Source organism: Gavialis gangeticus, unplaced genomic scaffold, assembly GCF_001723915.1.
Source record: "Gavialis gangeticus isolate Ggan-Ray unplaced genomic scaffold, GavGan_comp1, whole genome shotgun sequence".
Taxonomy (NCBI): Eukaryota; Metazoa; Chordata; order Crocodylia; family Gavialidae; genus Gavialis; species Gavialis gangeticus.
The window spans coordinates 1,660,400-1,670,654 of NW_017728991.1; the positions used below are offsets into that span (position 1 = coordinate 1,660,400).

The 10,255-nt window shown below is 49.6% G+C and overlaps 1 protein-coding gene across 1 annotated transcript in view; it reads right to left on the bottom strand.

Moving 5' to 3' along the window:
* NPLOC4 (NPL4 homolog, ubiquitin recognition factor) overlaps positions 1-10,134 on the bottom strand; it is a 41,094-nt gene extending 30,960 nt beyond the window's left edge. Inside the window, exons 1-5 of the mRNA XM_019515832.1 lie at positions 10,029-10,134; positions 6,919-6,999; positions 4,156-4,268; positions 2,686-2,865; positions 298-346 (exon numbers count right to left, since the gene is read on the bottom strand). Of these exons, the coding sequence (XP_019371377.1) occupies positions 298-346; positions 2,686-2,865; positions 4,156-4,268; positions 6,919-6,999; positions 10,029-10,043 (438 nt within the window). The 5' untranslated portion in view covers positions 10,044-10,134. The remainder of the gene's footprint in view (positions 1-297; positions 347-2,685; positions 2,866-4,155; positions 4,269-6,918; positions 7,000-10,028) is intronic.
* Positions 10,135-10,255: the final 121 nt, after the last annotated feature.

The window sequence follows — 10,255 nt, forward strand, 5'->3', positions numbered from 1 at the left end:
AGTCTTGCACTAAATAGCCTGAGCTTCTGAAAGCACTTTCTGTGAAACCCATTAACACAGAAAAACAGATGCCTCCAGCATCATAAATCCAAGGCCCGTGGTATGGCCAAAGGGCTGGTTCTTCAGCTAGGACTCGTATGGCCAGGAGGCTGCAGGTAAAATGCATCAGGGCTCTGCCTCCTTGAACCACTGTCATCATGCACAGAGAGGTGTAAAAAGAGGTTTTTAAGCAGGAAAAACAAGTTGAGTCAGAATCCCACCTCCCTGCTGTTTTCCACAGTGATCTCAAATCCTTACCTCGAGTGGTACGCAATGCACGCATTTACCCAAGGGGCCATGTCGACATCTGTGGGAAGAGAAGCAAAATTAGCACCAGCCATGTTTCCAAATGGAAAAGCTATTCATGGCCAGCTTTTACAGCCTCCTTCAGCGGAGGGATTTGGAAGATCTAAGTCCTAAGCCACAAACAATTCCTAGTCCATTACCGAATGCTATACTGGGGGTCATCGAATAATCCTCTCACACACGCTGAAAGCAAGATCTTGCATTTAACCTGCATCTGAAGTCAAGATCAAACATTTCTTAATCTATCTGCTCCACTGGCAGGCAGCTCTGCTAAGCAGTCACACACACCAGTTTCAAATTAGAACTTCTAATTTTTCACAACTTGGATTTGGCTCCGGGCTTGAGCACAGACAATGCTTTATGGCAGAGGGGAGGGGTCATTTAAAGAACAAAACCCACACACACGCATTTTTGTTTTTTAAATCAGCTGCTCATGGAGGGTCGAGGAACACAGAGAGAAACGCGCTTATCTGACTGGCAAAGTCTTACTGGACTGAAGACAAAACAAAAAGGGGGAAAAGTCCCCTTTCGAGGTGACCTTCTAAAAGAACAAGGAATGGTACAGCAGCAATAAGAACAACTGGGCAGTGCTGGGTATTCAGGGAAAGCCTCTGCAGATGAATGCGGCTACTGGCTCTCACAAGGAAGATATGGATAGAAGCCAGTTTCAGCACTGCTTTTAACGAGGCATTGTGGCAGATAATGTACATAAAAGGCCGCTAATGCACTCAGCAGAATGCCAGCAGCCCATCACGCTTGGACTGATAGGCAGCCTCAAATACGGGCAAAATCCTGGGCAGGAGCGTTTCGTCACAACTACCTAGAGTTAGCACTGCCTCCCCACTAAGAACAATACCTATGTTTGTTCTTCGGGAAATGTGTGGTCAAGCTAAAGATGCTGCTTTTACCAGAGAGAGTTTGCCTTTGTTGTGTCAATAATGACGTGACATTTCCCTCATTTATCGCTGCTCGGGAAGCTTAGGGAGCATTCTCCATTCAAAAGCTAAGCCTTTCCCATCTCCCTTTCTGCTGTGGCACTAGAGATAAAGCTCATGGAGACAAGAGGACAGGGCTGGGCTTCCACCTTAAAAAAATTCCCTATCTGGCTTTGGCTTTTGCTCAACATCTTTGTGAAGCGATTTCTCTTGTGGGGATGGAGCTGTGAGGCTGAGGGCAGGCGTTGAAGTCACAGTTGCATGTACCTTCTCCAGTGAGTAATAAATGACAGGAGTAGCCACTAAGACCTAAGACTTCTTGTTCATTTGGCTTTAATTAGCACCTATTTCAATGCAATATTTATTACTGCTACAGGAATAGAACAGCTCAGCAAGCACCCCTCCCAGCAAAAGCTCTCAGGGAAAGCCATGCCTCACAAACTAAGCAAGTAGCTTCCCCTTATAGAAGGGGAAACTGAGGCCCAAGACAATAGAGCGCCAAAAGTGAACTAGATATAGATCCTACTAGCCACTAGAGAGCATTTCCTCTGCCCTCTGGGCTTCTTACTGCCTGCTGGGCCTGGAGCTCACACAAGAGCTCTCACGTAACATGCTTGCTCTCTGACCCCTTAGGATACTATGTCAAGGAACTACTGTGGAGAGACAGTTGGAGCAGTGTCTGTGGGGGACCCCAGAAGCACTGGTAAGGTTTAAGTTAATATCTCTAATGGAGGGAAGAGCTTTAGGATGTGAAGTGAGGAGCTTCAATTGCTTGTGGAAGGCCCAAGGACAGCCCTCACTGACAAAGCCTTTTTCCCCAGTGCTCTTCCCGTGGTATGCAACCCTCGCCTATCACCCCGAGATAGGAATAATGCAACTGGCACAGCATGGAGCTACAGGCTGAGACCATATGGAAATCATCGCTAGGGCAGAATGCCGCCTGCTCCTTTGTAAGCACTAGGCTGCCACAGGCAGCAGTCTATGCTGTGCATTGGTTGCTAATGGGTCTCTAAAGGGAATATTTGGAATACCCCCTCACCTACAAAGTCCCAAGTGCTTTAGGAGCATGCAGTCACAGGTACTGGCAAAGTGGCAAGAGGGACAACACGTCTGAAGCCATCTTGGTTTAGAGCAGGGGCGGATGTTAGCAGGTCCTCCTTGGCAAAAGGCCTTTCAGGTTTAGAAACAGCTTTGTCCTTCGGTTTGCCAGGGCCAGAGTTAAATCAACTGGGACATGGGCAGGCACCGCATGTGCATGCAGAGGGGCAGGGTGTTAGCTCAGAAGGCAGCTTGTTTATCAGGTTTGCTGGCTATGTTTTGCACTGCATAGTTATTTTCACACAGTGTGAAGCACGAGGCACAGGGCCAACCTTGGAAACCAGTTAGAAAGTCCAATGGTACTTACAGCTGCTGGTCCCGATTCCTATAAATTTTCCCATCCTGTTTAATCAGGTACTGGTCAATCTCATCTTCCACCACTTGGGGAGCACCGATGGGGCGCAACCCTTGGGAGATAGAGATGTCCATGTTCTCTGAGGAAGAGCCAGCGGGACTCGCGGGATACAGGAACAACATATCACCATGTCTAGATGTGGAAGGGAAAAAGTGACACAAAAGCATTGTTTTGGGATGTGCCCCATCTCCTGCACAGATAGTTTGAGCAGCAGATAAAATGCATTACTTGCCTAGCTCCCTGATATTGCTGCGCCTACATTCACATGTATTTTGTACAGATGCCTGGGCACCAACACTCAAAGCCTGGAAGAGCTTGTGATCAAAAGGGGGGGGGGGTACAACTAAATCTGGATTGCTCACGTCTGGACCATTCACAGCAGGCTGCTGAGTGATGGATGAGCTGCTCAGCACTTTGCTGTGGCTTTTATTTAGAAGGGTGGCCCCTTGCAGCTGATCGGAAAAGAGGCACAAAGCCACAGCAAACAGCTGGCAGCGATCTGGTGCAGCTGTCTCTGAAGTACCTGGGATAGACAGACCCACAGCAAGTTCTTTGGGTTGTAGTACTTCACCCCGAGACGAATCCAGGTCCTGCTTTGGTCTAAGCCAAATTAAAGGAAAAAACCCTAATGACTCCTCTCCAAAACCATGGACCTGGCTAGCTAGTTGCTTCTGTTGTGCTGTTCATTTACACTACGAAACAGCAGTGCTTACAATCTCACACGCTGGTGCTGTACAGCATCTCTTAACATAAGTGTAAATAAGAAGGCACCTCTGAGCAGAACACAATAAAAAAAAAAGGGGGAGAGAAACAACAGGTTCAGCACAGAGCTAATAAGGAGGCTGCTTGTACTTGCAGTCACAGTTTCCAGAGGTGGGTCTGACAGCAGGGGGACTGTCTCCAGCAAAAGCAGCTCTGGTATTTTTAGCACTTTCCACCTCGCCCTCTTAGACAGCTGTAGAAAGGGCACCCGCAGCCATGTACAAAGTTATGCTTGTGAACCTGCTGCTTATGGTACCTTTTTCCAACATGCCACTCACTAGGCAAGGGTGAGAGAAGCATTCTAGTGATATCTGGCTGCAGGGGACTGGGGCTTTAGCTCATCCTGAATCAACAAGTTAGTTCAGCATCACTGAAGCAAATAGAGTGTGGGCAGAAAAGATAATGAGGTCATTCCCTGTTGGCAACATGGGAGCAAAGAAGTCTGTTATAGTTTAACTACAGCAATGGGCAGCACCATGCACCCTCGGGATACGAGCTACCGTGGGCTACTCTGATTAGCCCACAATTCTGCAAACTCATCCATCTGTCTTGTCAGTGGCCAGGGGCCTGAGAGAGCCAGCTGAATCCTCGTGGGTCCCAGGAACACCCCTCCACATGTCACTTCCCCCTCATTCCTTGTGATCTCTGGCAAATACTTACTTGATTTTCAGTAGGTTCAGGGACTTGTTTTGTGATGCTGTAATCTCTCCGGTCCGGTTTCTGTTGGTGTATATGGAGAAGCCATTATTCCTGAAGCCAAATTCTTTGGCAACCTAGAAAACAGAGAGAATGAGATGAATTAGAGCACTCACCGGCATGCACCTGTGGGGAAAAATACCGAAGGCCTAGAACAGTTTTACTACAGAAGGCTGGATGAACTCATCCTCCCTTGGCATCCATGAGATGATGAGGCAGCTGAAGAATGCAAGCCACAACTCCAGAGATTCTCAAGGAAGCAGTTACCAAAGGAGGAGCATTGCTCATAAAGAGGATGACCGAAATAAGTGAAACATGGACACACAATACAAAATCAAGCGTCTGTCCCATGCCAAAGGGGTATATCATCTGTTGCTATTCACTACCTTGAGGTTCTCCAATACTACCCCACCAAGTCATCCTTCATCCATCTCCAACCCACTTCAACCCCATTTTGCTGATTCTCTTCCTCTCTTGGGATCCTTGTGCTCAATTTATCACCATTTCTGGCTGTGCCTTTTTTCATGCTGGGCCTCATGCTTGCAATAGCCTCTGCCTTCAGTTTACCACACAACTTTCTTCTCATCCCTTAAATGGCTCAGTTCAAACCTACTTATTTTTTACCCTTACAGTGCTGGCTTCAGGCCAACCATACACTCATTTGTTTCCGGGGCGGGGATTTTATCTTTTTAAGATCTAGCGGATGTGAAAATTCATTGAGAAATATCTTTGGGTGCTACCCCAGCTCCCAGGGGTATCCCTCCATTTGTGTATCCCTCCATTATTTTTATTAACTAATTCTCTCGTCATTTTTGTGAAAAAAGATGCTTAAGACAGCAACGAAGTGACATAGGTAACCCTACCAAAGGGACCCACAGATGAATACAAAGAACAGAATGTTTACTCCAGCTGCCCTCACAAGGTAAAATGAGAGCTAGACAGCTGGAAGGGATCAATCTAATATGCAGTAACACAGCCCTGCTAACGTAGAAACATGGCACTTGAAGATTCCAGGGCATTTCCACATTCCTGGTAGGTGAAGACTAGCACAAAAACTCATAGGCGATGTACAAATCGAGACTCCTGCTTGTTCTCACATGATGAACATGAAATGCTAGCCAGCTGTATCACACAAGGATCAACAGACACCCAGCATAGAATTAACTCAACATGCTCATGCCATTTCATTATGGAGGCCTCCCCACCAGTCTGCCCCACACCTGGCTCACAAAATTGCTTTACGATCCTTCCTTGACCTCTTGCTCCTTCTCTCCAGAACCACACTGGAAGTGTCCACAGAACCTGAAACAAACTGGAAGGAAACAGCCAGCCTCCAATGAGTGCTCACTGGAGAAGCTAGTCACTTGGGGCAGAGAATTCTGTATACATTTCCCATTTTGCCAGCCACTGTCTGCCCTCTCAAGCCCATCATTTACATGGGCTTCACTTGAAGCTCCATGTACAATGCAGTTCTTTTCTTTCTGCTGCATCTTTGGGTCTCCAGCTTACTTAGCAACACCAAATTCAGCGCTGGTGATGTGGCTGAATCTGGGTCATGCAGGAGTTGCATGCTCCTACCCATGTGCTTCTTGTGTGACAAGAGGAAAGAAAAGCAAGACCATGTCAATGCCGTGGAGATTTGGGGAGGGGTTATTCTTCTGAGCCTGCCCAACCACAGCAGGGCTTGCTCCTGGTTCTGCTCTGGGCAGGCATGCTGCAGCAATGCTGTTGAGGTTCCCCCAGCATCCAGTTACAACCCAGAGGCCAGACCTAATGGCCAGGGCAGCACTCAAATGCATTCAGCACAATGCACCAGGAGCACAAGGCAGCAAAGCTGTGAATGCAAAATGCAAGAATATGGCAACAGGAGGAAGACAAATCTTTAGCTGGCTTGGAATTAAGTCAATCCATTTTGCAACTCAATAGCCAGACGAGAGAAAAACCTTACTAAAACACTGTTGTTTAAAGAAAAATCCTGCAATTTCTGAAAGCTGCATAATGCAGAGTAAAACCCTTCCAATGCTGAAGCACTGAAATGCAGACCCACAAAGCCTGGGACAGCTTTGCCATTTTTGCATCAGAGCAAGCAGAAAACCTTAGGCTAGCAAAACCCTGCATGATACCCCACCCCCTCCCATCCATCCATACAAGAGCAAGTACAGTAGAGGTCTTGGTCTTTGCAGGGGACAACTGCATAAAGCAAATGGTGGAGATTCTAGGCCAAGACTGATCCATCATGTTCTCTTCAACGGAAAAGTCCAGCCCATGGTTTTTTAAAACCACGTTGCTCATCCTTACTCAACCTCATTTCCAAGCAATGGAAAATAACTGATTTTTTTTTGAGCTCTCATATCTCAAACACCTTTGCAGTCACTTCCTCACCAGAACTTTAGAAACAAAGTTCTCCTCGGGCAGAAACATGACACCTGGGAAGGATCAGACAGAACACTTGAATTCGTTAGCATAAATTAGGGGGGGGTGTCAAACTGGGATTTATAACAGGGGGCTGGTGTCAGTTTCAGTCAGCGGCGAGATTGTTTTACCTGAAGCATGCTGATCCACCCAGCCACCTACCCCAAATACATTATCCATTAGAGGAGGCCTCTGTGAAGAACGAGCCATACCCCAGAAAAACACCAGCGTCCCAGCCTGACGTCTGAGCTGGGCTATTCTCAGTGGAGAGCAGGGAGTCACATGGAAGTAACAAAGGGCTGAAAGCCCACGTACCTTTTTCAGAAATGTGCCGACTGTTTCTCGCTTCGTGGCTGTGATGCGCTTCACTCCTTCTGGCGACTGGACACGGATTATCTGTTGAGACCAAGAAAGGAGAGCCTAGAATTACACCATGTAATGCCACAGGCTGCCTTGATTTTGCTTCTAAGCAAAAAGTTCCCAGCTTTTAATGACTTGAAAGGCAGAGTCAGGAGCAGGACAGCCTCTTGGGCAGCCATACCCTTTCTCTCTCATTAAAGTCAGCCTGTGGACGAGATTACAGGATTACAAGAAAGAGCTGATCCACTGTATCTACAGCGTGCAAACCAAGAGTCCCATATAATGTGTGAACTGAATCACCCTAATTTGTAAGGCTTTTCAAAAACAAGGCTGATAAAAGCTAAGGGGCAGAGAAGATCTCTGAGAAAGCAGCCAAACCAAACTATGAAACGAAACAAAACAATTCAGAGGATGATTCAAGGATGTATTTGGTAGCCGTTGGTCTGAGACAAAAAGAAATGCAAAACTCTAGAACTCTTGGTTCAGGGATGATGCAATTTCTTAGTTGGTCTAATAAAAGGTAAAAAAATATCTTTTTCTGCAAGCTTTCAGGCACACTTGCCCTTCCTTAGGCTCAGGGAAAATTCAAGTGGGTAAAAAGTCCTCGTAGGTAGAAAATAAACTTCATTTTTGCACTGACGAAGCTGAAGATGGAATTTTGTTCCTCTGGGTACTTTGAATCTTCAAGGATGCTTCAAAGCTTCTAGGAAACAATATATTCAAAGCCCAGTTCTTGTCCTGAGAGACCAGCTTCATTTGGGCACAGGACTAATGGGCACTTTCAACATCACTGGCTTACTGATAGCCGGCGTCTACTGCCAATAAAAAGATCAGGAGAATCGAGTTGCTGAGACCTAAGGCATTATGGTCAGACATAAAGCAAAATGCTTAATAGGTTTTCCATGACAAGCCTTTAGCTGAGATGGGAAAGACGAGCAGTGAAGGCAGCTGCCTTAGGGAGGAGAAGCCAAAGGCGATTCTTCCCATAAAGGCAGCCTGGCTGGGGACCCACGGCATATTTGTCGGCATCTCTCTTGCTCCCTGGAAGTGAGAAAGTGGCAAAGGCTCCGACAGCACCTTGGAGTTGCTGCAATCCCAGGCAGCAGGAGCACAAGCAGACAGGAGTCACTCCAGATGTCCAGATCAGCAGGTGACCCAACATAGAGGCTGTCAGGGCAGCAAGACACCATTCCCCCCCCCCATGGAGAACTATATGTGCAAAGTGAATGAAAGCAGCACACTAGAAACAGGAAGCCTTGACCTTTCCCTTTGTCCTTCCCTTAGAGCAGATTGCACAATGCAGGTAGGAACCAGCCTCATCAATATTACGTTCAGGTGCAACCCACGGGCTGCAGGGATGACCCCGCCTTGCTCTGATATTTCTAAGCACAGGCAGGCACCAGGTGCACCCTGCACTCCCAGTGGGGAAAGCCCCTGCTCTGCATTTGTAGCTGAGACTAAGAATATTGAAACAAAGCTGTATTGAAACAGTCCTGCTTCCGGGGAGCCTTGGGACTACCCAGTGAGCTACTGGGAGCAACGAACACCCTGGAACCTTCTCCCAACCCCTGGCAAAGAGGATGCTGACTCTGCCCAATTCCCAGAGCCGCCCGGATCCAGCTTGCAGGAGGCCAGCTCTGACAGCTGGGTATTTCACCCCAGGGCACAGGCAGGCAGCATGGAGCCACACTGCTAAATCCCTGACTCACCGTCTTCTCCCATCAAACACAGATTGGCTCGGCTCTCTGGAGCCTGCTCCAGCCACCCCCAGCTCAAGATCACATTCCCAGCACCATCTCCACCTCTGACCTTAACGAATGGGAAGTGTGCAGCAGAGTGGAAAGGGGCTTGGTTTAGAGGCCAAACCCCAGCTGAAGGCATTCTTCAGCTTTGCCAAGGGCAGATGATCCACAGGGTCCAGATTCATCCACTGTAAGGGGCTGGAAGCAAGATGTTCTCAGCCAGGCAGCTGCTGCCTCGCTGCAGGGATCCGTAAGCTCCAGGCAGGTAAAATTCCTAAAGGACGCATCTCCAGCAAAGCCCAGGAGGCAATTCTTCTGCTCGGCTCAGCGCCAGCGAGATCGCAGGTGAAGGACTGCGTCCAGTTCAACACGGATGTGCGCAAGGTTGAGAGAGTCCAGAGAAGAGCCACAAATACAATCAGAGTCGTACATGGCAACACATACGAGGACAGGCTGAGGGACAGGGACTCTGCAGCCGAAGGAGAAGACGGCTGAGAGGGGACCTGGTGGCAGCTGACCGCTGCACTAGGAGAGGACATCAAGGCCTCACCGAGCAACCGGTCCCCAGGGCACCCACGGGGAAAACCAGGAGCAATGGATACAAACTCCTGATTAGGCTCAACATTAGGGAAAACTCCTTCACGGTCAGGGTGCCTAGACTGCAATAAGCAACCCGCAGTGGTGGTGCAATTGCTGACCCTGGACATCTTCAAGAGGAGACTGGATGGTCACCTTGCCGGGGTCACTTGACCCTCCGTTATCCTTCCTGCCCAGTGCCAGGCACTGGACCGGACGGCCCCTTCCAGCTTCACGATACACAAACATCACTTATCAGCCATGGTTTTCGTGGTAGCAGCTTGAGAAGCCCCAGGAGGCGCTTTGCTTTCCACAGGCAGCTCGAGGGAGCCGCGACACAGACCCATTGGGACGGTGCATTTCAGGGGTCGACTGAACAGCAGAACCAGCTGGTTCAGTCCTTCCCCGCCCCCCACGGCTCCGGGGCAGATGAATCCGTGTAAACCCCGCTGAGGTGAAGCCAGTTTCGACCCTCCACCCCCAGGGAGGCCCGGGTGGGAAGGCAGGAGGCTGCCCCCGCCCCAGGGACTCTCGGGGACCTCCCGGGGACGGCAGAGTGCCCCACATTTTGAATGGGGGGAAGAAGGGCTTGGACGTGGCCCTCAGTCTGACCCTTGACCCCGACGGTTGGGGGGTGACCCCCCCCCAAAGGTCAGCCCTGCTGCAGGGCCCCCCAATAGGTGGGGGAGGAAGCAGGCCCCTCCCCGCCAGACAAATCTGCTGCCTCATCCCCCGCCCCGCACTCACGATGGTCTCGGCCATGGCGTCCGCCGCCGCCGCCCGGCCCCGCTCCCTGCGCCGCAGCGTCCCGCACCCCCCGGCCCCCCCGGCCGGCACCAAGGTTCCGGGTCCAAACGGTTCCGGCCCTGCTCCCCAGCACCGCGCTTCCGGCTTCCGGCGCGAACCGGAAGGGTCCGTTGCCACCCGCCATCCCCCGCCCCCTTGTGGTGCATCATGTCAACCTTTCCCTCCCC